Below are 22,571 nucleotides of genomic sequence, written 5' to 3' on the forward strand. Positions count from 1 at the left end.
CTCCTGTTCCTCTAAAACAATACGGATGAGTAAGATGTGGCTGTGTTACTTTCACAGAATATTGGCACCACAAAATACAAATTTATAGATACAGTTTTGGCTTTCAAGCCCAGAGAAATAATACACATTTTGGTATTGATTTTAGCTTTCTTAATCTCTGACTGTGAAGCATCACAAACACTTTGCGTAACACTTTAGATTTGAAAACTGTGGACTATAAATGGCCATGGTTCTTTTCTTTATAAAGTCACTATATACCCTTTTTTTTTAAAATAAAGCATCATCTTCCACTAAGCATGTGTTTTACTTTTATAGGCTTGCTGACACTTTTATTGTCAAATAATTTGAGGCTGCCAGGCAATGAAGCAAATTATGGCCAATATCACAATGGGAAGCAATACTTTATTTGGGATATCTGAGCCATGTGTATAAATTGTTATGGTCCAACTACCAACCCAACCCAAAGACAAGCTCTTGCAGGCATTTCTCAGGAAGCTTACAGCTACTCCCACCAGCTAACACGTAATGCTGTCACCTTCCTGCTCTACAGATCCGCTTGGTCTGTAGACTCAGAACGGGATGTCCCCACAATAGTTATAAAAACAAATTGTTCACAATTTTACAAATTGTGCTCTTCTGTTCAAATTGTTCTCTCTGTTCTCTGCAGTTGCTAGCGTTGCAGAGCGATTACTGCGGTAAAACCCAGGTGGATTTCCTGCCAGTGCAACGCACCCTGGCATGGGATCGTACTGAGTGTCACCCACCTGCAACCCTGAACCCCAGCTTCTGTTCTCAGGACAAAACCCTCCCTTCCCCCGAGTGGGTTTGCAAGACCAGCGATTAGAAAACTGATATTGTCGTATCTTACCGTGCCCTCCTCGTACCTCAGGTTAAAGGTAAACAGGTATGAATACTGATGCACTTTACTCAGCGACGTTTACTGAGGTTTTAGGGTTTTGAGCCATTATTAACCAACATACCTATGAGCAGCCACACAGAGGAACTGGTGCCAGCCCAGTCCTAGGACAACAGGAATAAAGGTACACACAACCTTTTCCTCCTCTTATTGCGATAACAGCAAGTCATCCCCAGCTGGAGATTTTATTCTGTGTGATCTTGCCGTACTCTGCTCCGAGTTCACAGGGAGCACTCTGTGCTTTAGACTTCATGCAGCAATTAAATCTTCAAGTATTCACGCACTAACAAAACCCAGCCATTTGTTTGGTTACACACTTCTAAGGCCATTTCAAGATTAGGGGAACTAGGTATCAGCATGTCTCCGAGATACATCTTTGGAAACGTGCCAAGTGATTTGGAAATAGGGTGGTTTAATAGTAGGCCACAAGAATGAATTATAGTAAATGATACCACAAGTAAGAAAATGGAGAGTTAAGTGACAAACACTTTTTAATCCACTTGCATCCTGACTAGCCAAGAGTTATCAATTTAAAAAGCAACACTGAATGAGATAACATCGCAAACCCCAACAGAGAACTGGAACAGTATAGCATAAAGACCTATCACGCTCAGGAAGGTTTTTGGTTTTTGTGGTTGTTTGTTTGGTTTTTTGTGGGGTTTTTGTGTGTGTGTGTGTGTGTTGTTTTTTTTTTTAAGAGGTGCCCTGCTGTGACCAGCTTCCATCTGACATGGTACAGAGAGAGCATGAACTGGCTCTGTCCTGAAGCCAGGCTCAGCTCCCTGATTTAAGGCCAGCTTTTTGTTGTCAGCACCCCTGGAGTCAAGAGTAACCTTAGAAAAATGCTAGAGAATATTTTTTGTGTAGGAGATGAGGTTCTGGATAATCACAAGAAAACACTAAGTTTTTGTTTAAGCCTCCTGTTCAAAAAAAGATGCTGTAGCCCACACAGGAAATGCAATTACAGAGACACAAAACAGCTACATGACTATTCTTCATCTAGCTGCAGTCTACATGACTACGTGGCTCCATATTTTTTGTGTTTGTCCTCAACCGTGTTTTTTCATCTTGCCTACCTTCTCCATGACTTTCTCATCTTTGCTCCTCTCGTAGCACTGTCTCATTTAAGGCTTTCCCAGGCTATGCTAGATAATAGAGGCTCATCTCAACCTTCTCTCACAGATTATGACAAGATATGGCACTAAGCTTCCCTCAGACAGGAAGAGGAGGAAAAACGAGGAAAAACACCAACCTGTCTCCATTGAATTTTGAAGGAGAGAGGATTGCATGCCTGTACCTCTACAACGCCAACTACAGAGACTTCAGTGGCTGTAGCAAGAATATACAAAAGTCTGAGCTGTCTGGATTAAAAAACAAAAACAAAAAAGAAAAAAGAAAAAAGAAAAAAGAAAAAAGAAAAAAGAGTGCAACCAAACAATAAAGCCTTCTCCAGGTGTTCGTGCCCTGCACTGCCCAGGGTTTCCTCTCACTACAAAAGACAGAGAGGCAAGGGCTCCCAGAAGCACGGCAGCAGCATGATGCAGAGATGAGCAGCAGTAGGTGGGCGTGCCCTGCGCTGCCCCACTGCCACAGGGAAGGTGTGCCCTCCCTCTCCAGCCTCCTGCTCCAGCCCCACTGCTGAGAAAAAATGCTTTCCTCAACCAGCAACAGTGTGTGGGAGTGCCCTCTCTCACAATGGCTTGAGCTGAGCGAGGAACCTCAGATCCATTTATCTCACAGGATATGAAATCTCAGTCTCGCTGAATTCACCAAATGAGCTGGATGTAAGAGTTGGTTCACTAAACACCCGTGTATTCTAGTAAGATCTTATGTGCTAATTTTCACACACAGGTTAAGGAGTCCCTTGCTTATAGTATTTATCTCTTGAAGAAATCCAAGACAACAGCCTTAAGCGTCTGCACTAAATAAGTTAATTTCCCTGATAAAGTATCACCCCTCTTCCACCCCCATGCAGTTCGTATTACTAAAAATGTTAGCCAGAGCAAAGAGACAAAAACCTTTTGATTAGCTCGTTCACAGCTACATTCGCCCCCGAGTGCCATCTCCTAGTGTTTCTGCTAAGTAGAGGAACGTCTCTAACACAGAAGTACTGCATATAAATAAAGCATCGGGAACTCCAAGCTGGTATTGCTGGGTTAGGAGGAGGCAGCAGCAATAGAGGCTCCTCAAGATGCAGAAGGAAAAGTGCCAGTACTGCCCGCTTAACACCTCTGCTAGACGCACGCAGGCAATACGCCAGAGATCAGGAAAAGTCTCAGGTGAGGTTCTGACAAAAGGGTTACCTGTTTGACTTGTCTTTTTGCTGAGTGGGTGATTTTTTCCTGGCTTTATTATCCTAATTATTATCCATTTTTAACTGGCACATTTAATAAGCAACAGTACTCTCTTTAGCAGAGACAATCCTTTGCTGAAAAGTGAACCTAACAGAGATGGCGGCAAACCCAAAGCCTTGGCCAGTTTCCATCCGTTAGGAGCCTCCCCATTGGAAAGGCAGTATCTGGGGCATTCACGGCTCTGGCTGACTTGCTCAAACAAGGAGCAAGGATGTCAGAGCTGCAGGGAAGAGGAGGGAGCGTGCAAGGAGAAACCAGTATCGGCAGCCGAGTACTTCCCAGTCAAACCCACGAGGGCAAACCTCATCAGCGTCTCACCAGAATATGAGATACCAGCAGAGGGTAACACCACCACAGCTACATTTTCAAGTTAAAAAATTTTGCAGTTAACTAAAACACTCAATTTCTAGATGTCTACTGAGAAGTGGAAAGTACTCCTAAAGGTGAATTGTAGAAGTTTGATACTTCTAATGTGGGCCACCATTCTTAGGTGCTAACATTTAGACTTAAGAGTCTTAGCTTTCAGCAGCTGTTTTTGGACATGCTGACTTGTGTTCCCCAGCCTGGACAAACAACCACCAGAGATCACAGGAGTAGGTAAAGTGTCAGACCTTACTTCTTGATTTTTACTGTAAATACTGTCAAGTTTTCTTATGTGTGTATGTGCGCACTCTCACACACAGAGGCATCTGTCCATGTAAGTAAAAGTTTAATGCTTCCAATTTTTTTCCATGATGAAAATTGGGCCAGTGTCCGGTGGTACAGGTTTGTTTATTTTTTAGACATCCTATAGTTCAAGCAGACTTCAAATTATTAGTTCTCAAATGGAATCCACCAGACAGGGGTTTCAGAGTACTCTACAGAAGATGACAACTGAATGCAAAAACACACAAGACAGCTGCTAGCCTTTCCACAGACAGATCCAAATGTTCAAGCCAAGTGCACAGTAATGCAGGCAGCAACTACTATTTCAGAAAAGAAGGCTGCCCATTCCCTAGCTAAGCATGCTATTTTGCCAGTAAGAACATTTTTTTCCTATTTGGAAGAAATACCTGCTCTTCATGGCAGCACCTCAAGCCAAAAGTGTAGTACTGCAACGTACAACTGAAATCAGAAATTTCTTGCCTTAAAGACCTAAATTGGCTCAGCCTAGATGTGGAGCAGTATTACACTACAAGGACTCCTCCCGAGGCCCCAGCTCTGCAAGACTGTGCTCCATCATGGGGTAACAAGTGGTTCTCTGAACAGGCACAACAGAAGACCCCACGCTGCACTTGGACACAGGGACTGGGAATTACACCTGGTTCAGGAGGGATACAGAAAGGGTGTGTTGGAGACTAACTGCACCTTCCCTCTGAGCCATGCAGTGGTTTAAAAGCCAGGCAAATTCCCCTGAAAATTGTACTTTGTCCTACACAATTGAGTTCCCCACATCAAGAGCAAAGAGGAAGATTTTGCTACTGAAATCCCTCCAAGATAAGCAACATCCATCACGAGTACTTCCAACATACTTTACATGTATCTGTATTAACAAAGACCACTGCAAAAAGTGGATTACACTGAACAGTATTTGTAAATAATCAATATTAAATCAACAGCTTTTAAAAATATACTAGGTTTTACCCTGCTTGTTTAATTTAAAGAGACAAACACCCTAGTCAAATCAGTCCAACGGCAGCCAAAGCAACTTCATGCCCTCAGGTTTTTTCAGACTACGCTGGGAATGCTAATCTAAAACTATGACAGATAAAACTCATTTACAGGTGACAATTAAAAAGACATTTCACATACACTATAATGTGTGGAAGGCATAAAAGTAAGATGCAGACCATAACACAGCACTTAAAGGAAAGCTGAAATTTGTTACAGCAAACATGCTATTAATACTTCACGACCTCTGCTTTGGTTAAAAGACTTATACACATATTCAATTAGAACAAAATTATTGTTAATTCTAGAACATATATTTTTCTATTTTTAATCAAATCCAATTTTTCCAGATTAGCATAAAATTAATATCATTTATAGGTACAACAAAAGGAAAAATACCTACACTTGATGAAAATAGTAAATATTAATCAAACCAGAGGAATCAAGCCAAAGGAATTATTTCAGAAATGGACAGCCAGTCGATTTTGCAATCAACCAGTAAGTAGTAGCAATGTACTTCGTATTATTATTAGAAACAAAACCATAACTAACAACAAGTTGTTTCAAAACTGCAGACTGAAAGGTTAAAGCTAACCATAATTTTTGCATATTATTACAGCACCAAACTTCAAAATGCATAAAAAACGCACAAGACCAAATGAAAATACTAGTCTCACCCACATAAAATAGTTGAGCATTTACATCTGACACATTAATATCCTGGGATCTTAAAAGCAGTGCTTTCAAGAAGTAATAAATACAGTATTTTGTTCCGTAGGATAAATTGTTTTAATAGCAGATAATGAAGTACTTGGGGTGGAAAAGGGAGGACGTCTATTATCTGATGCAAAAAGATCAGTCAGTTCCTGCTTTTTAATGCAACATTGCCCCCACCTGGACAAATGAATTTTGGTTTATAGGTTGGCATTAGTATTGTAAAACTTGATAAAATACAGTGTAAATGCCAAAAAAGAGTTTGGAAAAGAGTCACAGCAAACTCCTGTCATCTTCTGTAGTATACTTTTTTCAAGTTCACCTAAGTCTTTTAGTTGACTTACTGAAAGTCTTCTCAGTATTTTCCTGAAATGAATGATAGCTGCTCAGTAGTCATAAAAAGTCCTTTGTAGTATACACTTACTCACTCTTGAAAACAGAGTATAGTGTATTTTCTACAAATAACACTGTATAAGATTAACATAAATATGCTGATATAGTTTCAATGCAATATGTATACTGCATATGCATATTGTGTGTATATATAAAAGCGCACATAGCTTATACAGAAAAGTGACAAATCTTTTGATTATAGAAACCCATATATTATGCTTTTAGATGAAAGAAATAAAATTAGCACAGTAACTTCTATTTTACTTCATAGAAAGCTTAAGCCTTCATGAATAACCATGAACAACTGAATCTGACCAGTTCTTGCAATAAGCAACTTTCTTTTGCAATATTCTTCATGCACCTTGGAGTGACCAACATCTCCAGGAATCCTGAAAACTGTCCTTCGTCTCTTTTGAGTAACTACAAAATAAAAAGCCCTGAAAACTTCCCTCTGTTTCATCCAGAACAACTTTTTGCAACTACCTGTACTTGCAGGTAGAAAAATTCCCTATGATGACCAAAGCCTCTGAAATGACAAGAAGAGGAGCACTAGAAGCTAAATAAATCTTTTGACAGCACCAGAAGCTATAATAATAGAAAATTTATTAAAAGGTTACATGCAGGTGCTAAATGGAAGGAAACAAATGCAAGTTTAACACAATTTGAGTGGAATGCACGTTATACACATAAAGGCAATGCTCCTGGAAGGCTGCTGTGCCTTTGCTCTGGCAAGTACAACACATTGCCAAAACAAAAACATGGGACAACAACCAAACAAACATCAAAACATGGGACAATCATCATCTCCTTCCAGAGAGCACTTATTTTAGTGCCCCCTGGTGTCAATATTATTCTGATGCCTTCCATTTGTATTAGGAAATTAAGGAAAGAAATAGTAACAAAAATATTCCTGCAGAGTTAAATTATTCTGATAAAGTCTTTTTGCAACACTAGATCGCTTTCCATATCCCCAGCTATACTTTTTGGCTAAGCAAATAACAATACCTGTTAATATAACCAAGACGTATTTAAAACATTCAACATAGATGCATTATGCTAAGATTGTACTTTTATGACAGGATGCGTTTGATTTTCTGACACTAACAAAACTTCCCTAGTACTTAAATTCTGGTCCCTGAATGCAGTAAAACTATTTGCAGGTTAAAACTCATTTTACTGCCATCACCAGCAGGTCATGGAAACAGCAGCGAGCTTTTGCAGCAGATAGCATCCTGCTTCACCAAGGACACCGTACCCTTCCCAATGCTTTCACTGAAATCAGCAAGCTTACATCTGAGAGTGTTAAAAGAAACAGTCAAAGAAAATGAAAGACACCATCTGATGATCCAGCCTGCTTCCATTTGAACGTCTAAAGTTGGTTTTATTTTAAAATAATAGATAGGCCCACTGTGAATACAAGGTTAGTGGCCTCTCTCTCTGAGGTCCGCTGTACCTCACAAGCAGTTGATGCTGTACTCGCGTTATTTATAGTTTCACCCAAACCATCTTAATAAACTACACTCTGGCTCTCACTGCAGGGAGGACTAGGATCCCCCGTTAGTTGCCTGTGCTGGATCGGGCCCCGGATGTGCAGGTGGATGCACCAAGGTGCCCATCTTCCTTGGGGTGCGCAGAGCAGACGCAGCACAGCCTCGGGGCTCCGCTGGCGAGGGACCTGCTCACGCATGGGGAAGGACTGTGCCACGCATCTGCCAGACCTTCGTTAACATTGTGACTTAGGAAGGTATTTTAAAATGTTAAAAATGCCAAGTGCTTCAGCAGAATAGACAATTATTTTCAGTACCTTGCAAAGACAGAATGGACCAACTAACCCTCCAAAACGTCATCAAGTGCTTGAAGGTCAGTGAACCTGCCCATAGAAGTTGCTCACTAAGTGCTGAACTTTCACTGAGACACATCTGTCAGATGCCATAAAAAGACTAAGACCTGCAACTTGTGACACCTGCAGAAAACTAGCTCAGGTAATAGCCGTATCTATTTCAGTGACATCTGGGGTCAGGCTTATTTTCTCACATTTCTATTATTTAAGTCTGAGCCTCATCATGAAGAATCAATCTTCATTTTAAGATCATAGAAGCATTTTCTATTTGTCAAACATTGCAGAAGCCCTGCTGATCAACTGCAATAAAACAATCAGCTCCCGACGTGCCTTCAGTGCACGGCAATGCCAGGAATCCACAAAGGCAGGCTGCACAAACTGCTAGGCAGCAAATTGAATGCAATAAACTATCATTTTCCTGAACATCTTCTCAAAATCAAAGTGTAAAGTACACACTGCAGGTTCAGCACCTCCAATGGTTCCTACAACAAACCACCAAACCACAAAGGTGAGAAGAGACATTTACCCTGGCACAGGCTTCCTCTGCTGCACCCTATCTATTTTGATGGCCAGTTTTCTCCTTCCCGGTTAGCCATGGTGCGGCCCCACGCTGCAGCACTGGTAGGGCAGGGGCAGAAGACAGAAGGGAGGACCCAAGGCCATTTGGTTCCTTCATTTTTAAGAAAGCAGATGCTTTCCTTTTTTTCAGGAGGCAGACGTTGATTTGTTGAGACCATCTCTTTCCACAGAAACACACTGGCTTTGACTGAGGTTTTCAGAGATGCTATTTCCCAGGGTCAAGTCGCAAGTTCCAGGCAAAGTCAGAGATCAATTTCAGCAGAGCTGAAACCAGAGTTTTCCATCTCCCACGAGGGCTCTCTAGGCCACTGAACCAATCTCTCCCAGTGCAAACAAGTGATCACGAGACACTTGGCCAGGAAGAACAAGGAATGCAGGAGATGCTGTTTCATAGACAGGAGCCCCAGATGCTCGTTTGCTCTTGATTTATGCATAGCAGGAGTTCCATCTCTGCTCCTTGAATTTATTTGCTTTTTTTTCTTCATGAGTATCAACTTTTAATTTCATTCTACTCCGCACCAAACTCTGAGGGACCTTTGGTTATCTAAACTGGACTGCAGGGGTTGGGAGGGTGGCTCAAAAACCCCTCGAAAATTTAGTTGTTACTTTCTGGCTCTGGCCTTGGTGGAAGCCTCACATATACAGGGCAGGAGACTACAAACTACAGCAAGCACTTTTGCTTATGACTCCACTTTCCATATTACAGAATGTAGTTACAGCCTCACTACAGAAACAGTGCCTTGGCACACAATGAGTAATGCAATACCTTGAGACGAGGCAGTAAACCTCAGTCTAGGGCTCAGTTTCAATCCAAGCTGTCACAGGTTTAAGATGACAGAAGAAAATCAGTACCTGTACATTAGCCTGACCATATACATCATCACTGCAGGCTATGATTTGCAATATTCTGAGTAGAAGATTTTATTTCAAGGTAATACCGAGTGAAAGGGTGAAGCGCCTGGGATGCGATTCACAAGGGTGGTCAGCTTCTCCATTTTTCTGCATGATCTTTTTCACCATGGAGACAATAGACACTTGCTTAGGAAAAATGTTTGGTTTAGACCACATTGATCATAAAATCTGAATGTTCACCACATAGATGTTATAGCACATGATTTTTTTATATAAAACACTGACTTGCTGTTACTGCAATATTTACTTTTAATATCAATATCAGTTAAATGCATGCATCTAAATACCTAAACTTCGCTAAGAACATTGATTTCTATGTCAATCATAAATGCTTTGTGTTAGCTATTTTATTTGTAGTATTTAATAGACTGAAGATGACAGCCCTGCTTAGCAAGACAGTCCAGATTAACAAGAAGTGTCAGATACTGTTTTTATAGTCCTTGTCTGGCACCGAGATCTTCTAGCATATAAGCTCTACCTGCAAAATGTGCATTACGATGCAATATAATTCCATACCAGTTTCTTACAGAAGCAATAAACCCATTTGATGTAGATTAATTTTCAAAAATTAATATCATAAAACCAGGCTGTTCTAAACCTGCCACAGTTTTTGAAGGAGAAGTCAGAATAAGTCTTAAAAAAAATTAAAAATGCAATAACACAAGTATTTTTCCCTGTGATCTCCTGTTGATACCACCAAATCCTTGTAAACTTACGTTTTTAAGAGCAAACAATGCATGCACTCTAGTCTTTCAAAGCAGCAAAGCAGTAGTTTTCCAAATGTATTTTCTCGAATATTAAAGTGCTTTGTTGACTTATTTACTGACACTTCACTGCACTGCACTGCTTTGTACATAAAAAGCCTAAGCAGCACATTTCTGCAAAACTCATGAATATTATTCATAACCACTAAATAAAGTTAAGAAAAGGACATGAAATTCTACTGAATAATTTAGTAAAAATCATATCAAGTACCCAATCTTCCAATTCCAAGTATAGGAATCATTAAATTAGATTTATAGAAAAATACTGGCAGAAGCAGAAATAATCCTTAAAACACTTCTACCTCTTTTTCACCAAAAGTAAAGCTACTTTTTTTCCTATGTTCAGGGCTTCCTACGATTATCCAACAGAGGGCTCCCGGTAGCTATTAAAAAGCTTAATTGCAAGCCAAATATACGAACTCTAACATACACATACAAATCAGCGTACTGTCATTTTAATAACCTGTTCAGTATGCACATACATGTGCACCTACACCCAATTTATTAATTTGTAAAATCATACAGTAAAACCACCCAGGTAGTGCCTTGTCATAATTTGTATGCTGCTAAAGTATTTTTTCCAAAACACTATTTTTAACTGTGGAAAATGAGTGTATTTTTAATCCTCTTTACAAATGAAATTACATTTTCTTATCATTTTTTTACTCTCACTTGAAAAAAGTGCTAAGAAAATCACGTGGAGTAGTTTGACCGCTACATGAGTATCAGCCAGTGGGAGAGGCAAGGGCAGAGACTGAAGCCCAGGTGGCTGCTCGTGCACATGGAGCACTTATTTGCTAAAGCAAATCTACAACTGACAAACTTTATCTCATCGAGACAAAAATGCAACCAGACCGTTTCAGCAAGAGGGTATTTCAAACTACGTTAAACCTTAATCTCTTTGTTGAGATGGTTACAAAGTGGGCTTGCAGTACAGTAATTCTGAAATGCTGAAGTGATCAACGTACTTGGTAGATTATGCTTTTCTGACATCCAGATACCTGAGGCTAATAAAACCCAAGCATTTTTTAAAGATTTTGACAATACAGCAGGAAATATAAAGTTTGTGAAGAGTCTTGGTATGTGCTCTTGGAGTTTAGGAAGGACTTCAGCCATCCAGCAAACTGTCCTTGGAGACTGTAAGTAAAAGGGTCCTATATATACCCTTCACCCTGAGGTCTCCCAGTAATATTATTCACCTCACCATTTAAAGGCCTCAAATTTAAATCAAGGACATCACAATGCAGTGTGGCATATCTTCTCTCAGTAACATATGCTGAGATTTCCTGTAGGTTACATACTTTTTTTTGAAAATCCAATTGAATGCCACAGCCGACACAGGATCGTGTTGGTGTGTCCTGCCTGATCAAAAAACCCTCATGGCATATTATCTGCTCAAATACAGTATGATCATAAGTCAAAGCTATTGTCCTGCAATAAAGTAACGTTAGTATTCGATGGGTTTAGTAAGTTATTCACCACAGATGAAGAAAATACATAAACTATTGTACAAGAAGCTTTTAAAAAAGTTTTTACAGTATTAAAAAGAAATGGCCTATCTGTAATTCACTAAGTTAATCCTGCAGCACCTGCAGATGCGCCCAGAACATTAGCCAACATGGCATCATTTTTACTTCTGAGATTGTTTGTTTTCCATATTAGCTTTTGAGCTTATCTATGATAATACTAATTTGCTTTACTCCACACCTTTACATTCAACTGTGAAAATACATACCTGCACCTTCTTGCACATGCTACAGAAGTAACCTAATACAGATCCCTCCGCTGAATCTCAGTGACTAAATCCTCCAAAACTAGTTCTGCACTTTTAGAAATGCAGGCTTTTTGACCATAGTCTTAGCAGGTGAAGTACAAAAGCTGTACTTTGCAATGCTACATGCCACACAATTAGGTTTGTTTTTCAATTTATAGCACTGTATTTGGTGCCTTCATTCACGCTGCTTTTACCTGCAGTGATACTGCAAAGCATGTGGACACGTAATACAAGTAGAGAAAAACGTATGCTATTTACAATGGCATTATGGCAATGCTAAACTCTAAGCAAAATCTTTTTAGAAATTTTTGGCAGAATACAGAACTAGAAGGAGCCTGGCCTAACCTGAACTGAGTTTGATCTCCTCACACATTCGAAAGTCTACGTTCAGACCAAGGTGTCTGGGTGCACATAAACATTTGGAAGATCTAATCCATATTGCAATCTGATGCAATTCTTTAAAAGTAGCCAATGCGCTCTCAACCCTCCGCCCCACCATCAGACCTGAGGGTTGTATCTGAGGTTCAAGAGCAAACTCAGATGCCAGTTTTTGCAACTGCCCTCGCACTTAGAATACAGCCATTTCTTAAACTAAATTCTGAGTGCCTTTGGCACAGGAGTATTTGAAAACAATCTCCCTTTCCCCTTCAACTGCATGGTAGGTATACAGGACCTTTGGAAGAAACCAGACTAGTCTGGCATGCAAAATTATATGCTATTTTAAAGATTTAGACTCTCATCATTATGCAGCTATCATTTTACTACTTAAGTCCAAGAGTAGATACAATGCATGTACAGAAACAGCAGTAGTGTAACAAAGACATCAAACGAACTCTAACCATTTACTTACCACAAGTCTCCGTCTTCAATAGTCTTGTCATTTGGGGCTCCAGCATGGCCGTAGTGCAAAACAGATGAGTTCTCCCCACTGACAGGCAAAAAGAAAATTCAGCAGAATTAATGGAAGAAGAAACATTAACACACACAAGATGAGAAGGAACACTGTAAACATCAGTGTATTAATATATTAAGCACGAAATTGGAGCTGTGTGAGAACTGCCATACACTCTGCTCTCTTGTAGGCTGTAATAGCATATCCTGCAGCTTGCTCAGGAGAAACGGGTATGAGACAGGCATTTTGCTATTCTGGCTGCAAGAGATGACCTTTCTGCAAGGAAAAGGAACTTGGCGCAGTTCATATAAATACTTCCCACATCCATGGCAGTGTTACGGAAGCAACTATGCAAGAGTAATTTTTCAACCTATACCCATTTATTACCTTCTGGATTTTTTTAATTACTAAGTGATATGTTTCCCTGTTTGCGGTTAAACATTCTGAGGCATAAAAAACTAACTTCAACTGGAGTAAAATCCAACCTGTTTGAAATTCTCTAGGAGTCACTGAGACTGGAAAAATCCAGCTTCATACTTATCCAAGTAAACAGCTCCAGTTCACCTCTGGCACGGCCACGTGTGATCTCTGCTGGAGCAGATACACTGCACGCTGCTCAGGGAGCATGTGCCGCATACAATGTCAGCAGCAAGAACAGGCACAAGAACTGTCGCTCCGTTCTTACCTCTTATTAAAAAAATCCCATTACAAAGAAAAGATTTTTATTCCTGGAAACCTTTCAGACTAAACTGCTGATTCACAGGAATAAAACACCTCCAGAGCAGGATGGACCCTTGTTCTGCGCTTCTGAAGCTCCATGATCCATTCACTAACCTATATTTGGCTTTGGCATCCTCTCTTGTCTACTGATATTCCCCCTGGTCTATCAAACATCACTTAAAAGACTGGCAAAGATCTCAAGCTCTACCTTTTTTTCTTTTACTGTTCTCCTCAGATAGATGCTCTCTTCTTCTCTTCAAAAAGCTAGAAGAATTATATCATATCCAAAAATACAAGTGTTGGGACAGGGTTACTACATCTCTCCAACCCCTCCAGCTAACTTGCCAGTCTGTATCTCACCTTTCATGAAAAATGTATTGGTCATTCTGCTCAAATTTGATTCTTTCAAGTAGTGATGGTGGAACAGCTTCATATCTTAGGTGAAAGGAATCTGTGGCTCAATTTCAAGGAATCTTTTGTTGTATCTGGAGTAAATGTGCCATTTCACATACTTCTCGTATTAGACTTCTGATATGTGCAATTACAAAACCCGTAAACATGCACAGTATCCAAAAAGAGATTACCTTCAAGATACATTAACCACTTATGATTAATTAGATATTTAATACACAATTGGTCATTCAGATATAACTCCATAAGCAATGATTATGGAGGAGAAAGTAGATGCTGCCTTAGGTTTCTGAAGGCTCTCAATCTAAAGGGCTGGATCACTGAAAGCAGTAAGTTTTTATTGTTAAGTAGTTTTTAGCATAGACAAATCACTATGTAATAAGGCAGTGAAGGACAATGTCTCAGAATCATGGGAATGATTTTTTAACACAAAGTGTTATTTCTTAAAATTATACACACTCCAAAGGGAAAAATTGAAGCCACAGAATTAAGGGTGTAACAGTTTTGTTCTGTGATGCTGGGCCAATGGCTTAAGCACAGTTTTACAACCGGCTACTAGCTGGCTGCTTTTTAGTTCCTGGATGTCTGACTCGGGAACCTAATGCTGTTGTGCAGGTAACTAAAAACGGCCCCATAAAGCTTGCACACAGGATGCAGACAGACGTGAGCTTCCTTCTGAGATGGGCACCGGTTGAATAGTTCCTTCTGGCCACAATTCCAGTTTTCCACACCAGGCCACTTTCAAACTTAGTTTGTTCTGTCTAAAAAAAAGATCTATAATAGGGCAATGGACTGCAATCAAAAGAAAAGGGCCATCTGTGCCTGGCGACGTGTACGGTGGGAACCCTGTTTCCAGCCTCAGCCATCTCCTTTCACGTGCAGGTGATAGCAGCAGAGACTGCTCCTACCCCTGCGTTGGACTACCAGCATGACGACAGGCGAGAGCATCATCTCCTGCCTGAAGAACTGCTTCCCAGGTGGAGGGTTACAATTTTTGGGGTGCGGCACTTGGAAACAACGGGAATGACCTTGGTGCTATGCATGACACTGTTTGTGACCCCACATGCTTGGTGTTTACAGAAAAATTTTTAAAACCCCACACCTGGCACGTGCACACATGCTCACACACACGCTCCAGAGCAGTTTGTCAGGATTTCAGCTGCAGGTACTATTCCTTATCTCCCTCTAAAAATGGGGATAAAGCAGAGGAAGCAAATAGCACATGCATATATTTACGATCAACTCTTAAAAAATTATCATGAAGCTTAAGGGCATGACTCCATGCTAATGTATTTGCAGATAGCTTGTTTACTTATCATCCTACGCGGGCACCCTCGGTGCCACATACCATACCAGCTGCATAAACAAGTCATATATTCAAATCTGAGTACTACAGAAATGCTTTCAACAATAGACATTGCAAATACAAAGAAAAGGATTTCTTTTGCACGTTTTAATTTAAAGGTTTTAGTTTACAAAATATTTCTGTAAGGTTCGGCACCAACTGTTATGGAAGATGCATGAAAAATCTGTTTTTCAGCACCGTTTGTGAAGCGTTAAGCAGCACACAATCTTTCTTGGCATTTGAGACTCCTTATCTGTCATGCACATCTTGGCTCCGTCGCGTAAATGGAATCATACCACAGCGAGCACAGTTGGTGCTGAAGACCAGATATGCACACCATATGCATTTCAGGTTTTTTGTCTGTTCAAAGTGATTGGGGTGAGGAGGTCTGCTCACTTGGGACTGGCTCTGGGCAGGTCCCCAGGGCTGAACACCCATTAGCAACCGAGGCACAGCAGATCTGCTCCTGAAAGCTCTCCTAGCTCTTTTTCACCCAAAAGAAATCCAGCATGTGCACTCCAGGACTGGTACCCGGCTCTCAGCAAAGGCCTGCAGCTGGGGACGAGTGGGAGATCTTGCTTCAGAAATGCACTACTGACCCCAATTAAAACAGCCCGTTCCTGCCAAGAGCTGCAAGTCCAATCTTCCTCCCAGGAAGCATCTTTACCACCATCCCAAGACGAAGGCAGGAAAGATGCTTCAGGAGCAATGCTACAGAATTGATGTGTACCCGGCAAGGTAAATGCTACAGCTAGCCAGAAGTTATTCATAATGATTCATTTAGACTTTCAAGGTGGCTTCAAAACAATTTAAACAAAACCCCCAGCCACTGGCAAAGCAAATGAGCCTTCCTATAGAAGCTATTTCTTTTCTTCCCAAGGAGCAACAGTTGAAAGGTCTGGCATTAGACCACCAAAGTTGGGGTTTAAAATGAAGCGCTGTGGTGAGGTGAGGATCACCAGCAGCTCCGCTGCCTTCCTGGAGGTCAGCACCTTGGAAAACCACCGCGCGTGGGGATGCTGATGTCTGCCTTCAGGCAGCCAGCTTGAAAAATTCTCCAAGAGATTTCTGTGTATCTATTTTTATTCCTTTAATAATTTGCCTTTAACTGGTACCAAAGATGTGTTTGTTACAGAAAGAATTGCAGGAAGCAGCAGAAAAGCTGCAAATTAACACCGAGAATGCAAACATTAGGAATAGATTCAGATTATTAGGAAAGGGAAAAAAAAGTCCCCAAAATATATTTTAGATCAGAAAATACCCTGAAAACAAATGATTAGAAGAGAGAGAAGGAATGTCAGCAATATTGTAAGAACAAGACTAAGCTGAGCATCAAGCATTACAAAAAGTGCAGCTATTAGCTCTACATTAAGAACATCTAAAGAAAAAACAACAGACCATCAACCAAACCAGCAAACTATTTCCATCATAATTTAAATACTAAAATCAATCCAGAAGGAAGCACTAACAGCCTTCTCTTCACGTTTTCATCTAAGAGATGAAATCTTAAAAAGTTGTGTTGAAAAGAAAGGAAGGAAAAAAACCAAACCAGATTCAGTAAGTATCCTAATGTTATCCAAAAATATTTACTTATGGTGATCCGCAGACAGAGGAAGGCCTTTCACTGCACTATGTTACTCCTAATCACTGGTGGTCATCTGCTGAGAGCCATCATCTGCCTGGAGTCATCTGTCAAGAAGATTCCAAGCTAAGTCTAAGATGCTGCAGTATCAAGTAGCAGCTGACCATGGCTTCTGTGGTGGTTGCAGAGATACCGATGCCTCCACCTAAGTCCAGCTGGAAGCTTCTGTGCCTGGTTACCAGTGGATGCCATCCATCCCAGGGTCACCAGGACGCACTGTGCACATAACTTGACCTCTTTTTTCCCCTTTGTAAAAATGGCTACTTGGTATGCTAAGACACCACAATGAGTATTTCATTAGCATTTGAACACTACTGAGAAGTCAACACGTTGTAGCACTAAATATATCCAAGTACGTTTATCAAATACTACCACTGTCATTTAATTGCACTTACGTGACGTCTGTTTGCACTTCAAACCATTTACAGGTTGACAGTGTTTGAAAGTATTGCTAACTACAGGACTAACCTCGTTATGTGATAACCTGTAATACTAATATAAGTGTGTTGTTATTCTCAAATGATTGGAGAGTGAATAGATGCGAGCGAATACTTTGGTCACACCAAATACTCATTTACCATCTCCTAAAAGAGTGTTAACCCTGGACAGGGACAGCAACAAATGCATGCACTCAACATGTGCAAAGTGATTTATTTTTGTACTGAAATATAGTATTGATTACTCTTGATTTCCAGCTTAGTGACCATCTTTTCTAAAATCCGAGTAACAAACTTGATTTTTACTTAAAAGCATGATTCTCTTCTACAGAAAATATTATCAGGCCTGTAATCTAAAAAGGAAAGATCCTGTCAAAATATCACAGTTTTAAGTGTCAGAGAAACAATAACACTCAGCCTGAATAGAATAAAAAAAAAAACTATTCAAAAATCCTAATTGCAAAAACTATTTTTAATCATGAATGTAGTGAAGTGGAATATTTACAATGCATGACATTTTCATGGTAATAAAAAATGCCTATTATTTTTGCCATTACTATGTTAATTGAATTCATCAAATAGATCTACTTATATTCATTTTATTAGGACCTAGCTTAAAACTGTTAATATTATTCATTCTTACTTCATCACTCATAGTCAGAATACAGCAATTTATGGACAAAGGCCTTTGTAGTCTATCTTATGTCATTTTTTTTTTTTCCAACAAGTTTATCTGCGCTTTTAGTTGTAGTGGTAGGATACAATGCCAGCTCCCAGCTACAACAGTGAGTCATGATATTGTTAGGATCTTGCATTTCAAGGGCAGCCCTTCTCCATGTATCCTCCAGTGGTTCAGAGGCAGCCCAAACATCGCTCCCATGCCCTGCTAAGCCCTTCTAGCGTGGTGGGACGGGACACCAGGAAGTCCTGTCACCGCCCACTTCTGAACTACTGTTGGGGCTTTCCTCCTCCTGGGTTCCCCGAGTCATGTAATGCAAGTCCTGGGTTTTTCAGTCCTATGAAGAGTTTAGTCTGTCCCCATGGGGTCACGAGGACCAACTACACAAGCACACGGCAGGCGTTTCTATAGGTTTAGCAAAGCCATTGATGTTCTCTAGCACCCAAAGCAGATCCTGCAGCACGGGTCCTGATTTACTGTAAGTGAACGTGAAGTCTGTAATGGGACAGAGACAGCTTGATTTTACCATCACAGCCTGTGACAATACCATAGAGATGGAGTCTCATTTCAATGGGATGTTAATTCTCAAGTTATATGATGCTACTTAAAACAGGAAACTTTTTCAATTTAGACGCACGATTTGCCGTAAAACTGCTCATGCTCCTACTGCAATTTTGCACATAAATTGGGAAGTTGCATTTACAAATAAGCAATTGCATAAACACCAAAAAGAAGTGAAGATGCTATTTGTCCTTATTACCTCCAAAGCAATATAACATTATTGTCATTAACGTAAAAATTATTTTTTATCAGTGTATGTGACTTCAGTGTAGGGCAAATGTTTCTGAGTAGCAGCAGTTCTACAAGTGGAACACATATACCAACATATATGCCTCATCTGTCATATATCTCTGATTAGATTAATTCTTCTGACTAAGTAAGATTAATCTCTGCACAAAGCACACAGCTGTCCTTCAACACATACCTTACACCATTTTCTTGAAATTCTGCAAATTAAAAATGTGCCTTTCTACAACTGCAGGGACATCTTTTATACTTTCCCAAATACAATACCTTCAACAGTAGCAGTTCAGCAAGAAAAAGAGAGAGTAAAAAATTTCCAAATTCCAAAAAGATTAGTTTAATCCCATCCTAACCTTTAAGGCAAAGGATTTTGAGAATGATATGAAATACTTAAGGTGTATTTCAAAGAGAGTATTTTTGAGCAACAGAGAATAGCTCTAAAGCCCTTCTCCGTAATGCTATTTAATAAAAAAGCCAATTGCTGCACAGATGTGAGCATAAACATGATCTTGGCAGTAGCAGCAGTCATTGGGGAATCTCTTGAGTGCAGCAGAATCTGTAACTGAGTTATTTCTTTAAGACACAGAGCTAGCCACCTTTCTTTGGCTTCTCCAGAGGAAACAGTTCAAAACTCACTCTGGTGGCACTTGCAAACACATCAGGTGCCTGAAAGGAACAATTTTGCAAATATACAGTGGGAAACTGACCATAAAGACTGCGGCAGTTCAGTATAAACCATTGACTTACCTGCCACAAATGCAAGTGTACGAAGTGTGGCGCATGCCACCTCGAGTGTAGCAGTAGTGCTGGAACAGGCTGCAAAGAAAGGAAGGTGGTAATTAATAATATATTCAAAACCAGCACAAGACAGGGAGAAAAGCAAGTCTTGCTTGAGCACAGCTGTGTTGGTGCAAATCCTCAGCTCCCCGACGAGGTGCTCTGCCCACTTCTGCTCAGCTGAGCAGGCAAATTCACCCACATCACAGCTCAGCAGCCCTGCGGAGCGTCACGCAATTTCCACAAAGCCCATTAAGCAACTCTGCAGCAGAGAAAAAGGGCTCCAGTGCAGCTTGGTAACTTCAAATGGCAAACTGTCTTCCTTAACAATTCAACATAGAAAGGCAAATTACTGTTGGCAAATGTTGGTAGTTAGCGTCTCACCATAGAATAAACAGCATGTTTAACAAACAGTTAAATGCCGAAGCTGGCCAAACTGTCCGAAGTGGAGTTGAGAAAACCACTTCTCGCTGCATTTCAGGTACACAAATCACATCCATGATCCGTATTTACAACCCTGCTGCCTTCAGTCTGTGGTGTGTAGATTCAACAAAAGTGAAGTCCGACCAACCCTTCACAGGGAAGGAACTCGCCAGACAGGGCAAAGCTCTTCTTTCAAATAATTTCAGCTGAAGCACTCTCGGTTTTACCACCTCACTGGTAGCCTCTGCTGAAAGCTGAGCTAAGGAACCCTACATAGGTGTGAAGCCTGAATCGCATCTGCCCACGCTGTATGCTCTCCCCTCCAGACAAGCCAGCAGAGCTCTCCCATTAGGTCAAGCCAGGCACTTTCTGCTAGTGTCACAGTCCATGCTGGAATGGATGGTCTCATGTTTTCTTGTCTGTAGCACAACAGACACAGAGAAAACATAAGGCTACTCAGTTTCAGATTGTGGTACCTAAATACCTCCATGATCTTCCCCTGCGCCACCCCCCCACCCCCCCAATTAACACAGACTCAATCCCAACAGCAAGATATGATAACATTAGGCTCAGTCCTCAACAAGCTATAAAAAACATTACAACACAACATTGTTTGCTTTTGTGTGTGTGAGGGACAGGAAAGGGAAAGAAGAGCAGCCCCGTGCTCTCCAACAGGCCTCCTCTTGCGCTGCCATCCTGCTGGAGGAGCTGTTTGGCCTTAAAAGCATTAAAACATTTTCATCTTCACTGTCAAAGTCCCCTTCACCTGAGGGCAGATGTGCCCAAAGCACAATTAATGTAGGATTAGGTGCTTTAAGAGCTAAGCACATATCATGGATCCTTTTATTCTTTTTGAAATACACTCTAATTACAATCCAATTCCCTTTAATAAGGAATGAATTTCAAAAACTCATTTGTTGTAATACTGAAATCATTTCATTAACACAGAGTGATAATGGTGCTAGTCAAAGAATAGAGATGTCGTGATTTTGTCCTTCAGCAGCAGCAATCCACAGAACACAATTCAAATTCTTTGAAGGATATTAAATACATTACATGCTTGTAAATCCAAACCAGATTTAAAAATTACACAAAATGGCAGTATTTAAAGAGAAACAAAACAAAACATGCAAATTAATCACACAAAGAAAAAGAAAAGCCTACATTTAGAGATTTAGTAGGGAGTTTACAAGATCTCTTTTCTGCTCAAAATGCTGTGGTTTTACAAGGTAGAAATACTAACTTTGTATTGCCCTAGAAACCAGTAATGGCAAAGAGAAGCTCAAATGACAGAGAAGCTAAGGAGAAACTCTGACATGGTGAGGGCTCAACAGAGCTATCACTAAATTGCGCTAATAAAATTTATCACCTAAACAGTCATTTGCGCTCAGACTTTTTTTTTTTTTCACCAAATGGACTTTCATGTGGGAACAAAGTTACAGATCTGCTCTTCCCTGGCATGCTTGCAGGCAAGGTTTACTCTGTAAGACACCACGCACAAGCGCTGTGCACAATAATACATTATACTGTTCTAGATGTATAGTTACATTTTAGGAAGCAACTTTCAGTGTATTTTACAGACCCTTTACCTTAAATGACTCAATAAACTACCTCCACTAGGCAGCAACTTTCAGTAACCTTCTAAAGAGCTTTAAAAATGAAACAATGAAGGTTGTAAACATCTTTTCCTCGGTGATGCAGGGATAGCAGGGTTTATTTTTCCATATGACAATTGATTACATATTCATGGTTGCAATTTATATGAAACTGTGCAGCCAAGTAACAGTATGCAACTTTTGCAGTGCTCCCCGCCTAGCAGTAAAAAGTAGTAAATAAATTAAGACGTGATTCATATAATCCAGCTGTTTGCCTGAACTTTGTTTCTGCTTTCTAAAAAAGGAACCCGATTGTTTCATCGAACATTGTAGACTTTCTTTTAAGAGTAAGTAAGAAGTGGTTGTTCATGTGACTGAGCTGAAGATAGTACAACTTTGCCAGGTAATGAGTTTCCTGCTAGTAAAGCTACTTGCATCACTTTTTTAGGCTATGACTCATGAGAAACATGTTCTGGAGTTGGAAAAAAAATCCAACATTTCTGTTGAGACAGCCAACATCCTTGTATAACATCTCCTATCTAAGTGAAGGATTGCATATCCCTTTGATAGCAAATGCTGGCTTTTCATAGCTGAAAAATGTATATATAGAATTAGAGAAGCTGGCAGTACTGTACTTTGTAATTAAAATCCTGGTTCCACTGAAGCTAAGGCAGATTCTGCCACTAGATTTCACGCCAGGGTTTCACTGTCTACACACTGCAAGAATCTCTACCCAAAAGTGTAATACAAAAGTATAAAGTCTGAAATAGTTGGGTGGAATATAATTTAATCTGGCACTCCACATATATTGCCAGTATTGTATCTTGAACTTTGCCTGGTCTTTTTGACTGGAGGATATGTGTGTTTAGGCAGTTTTATATTGGTGCTGGATGCTTTACCATGAGCTTTCAATGCAACCAACACAGAAATGAAAGTTAAGGACCTCTTTC

General features: G+C 40.3%; 1 protein-coding gene across 1 annotated transcript in view; it reads right to left on the bottom strand.

The window, feature by feature from the left end:
- Positions 1-22,571, bottom strand: part of LOC104621237 (xaa-Pro dipeptidase-like) — a gene marked incomplete at both ends in the record, with an annotated part of 81,836 nt that overhangs the window by 4,605 nt on the left and 54,660 nt on the right. The window contains 2 exons of the mRNA XM_010287665.1: positions 12,747-12,824; positions 19,574-19,642. Of these exons, the coding sequence (XP_010285967.1) occupies positions 12,747-12,824; positions 19,574-19,642 (147 nt within the window). The remainder of the gene's footprint in view (positions 1-12,746; positions 12,825-19,573; positions 19,643-22,571) is intronic.

Source organism: Phaethon lepturus, unplaced genomic scaffold (genome assembly GCF_000687285.1).
Source record: "Phaethon lepturus isolate BGI_N335 unplaced genomic scaffold, ASM68728v1 scaffold11565, whole genome shotgun sequence".
NCBI lineage: Eukaryota > Metazoa > Chordata > Aves > Phaethontiformes > Phaethontidae > Phaethon > Phaethon lepturus.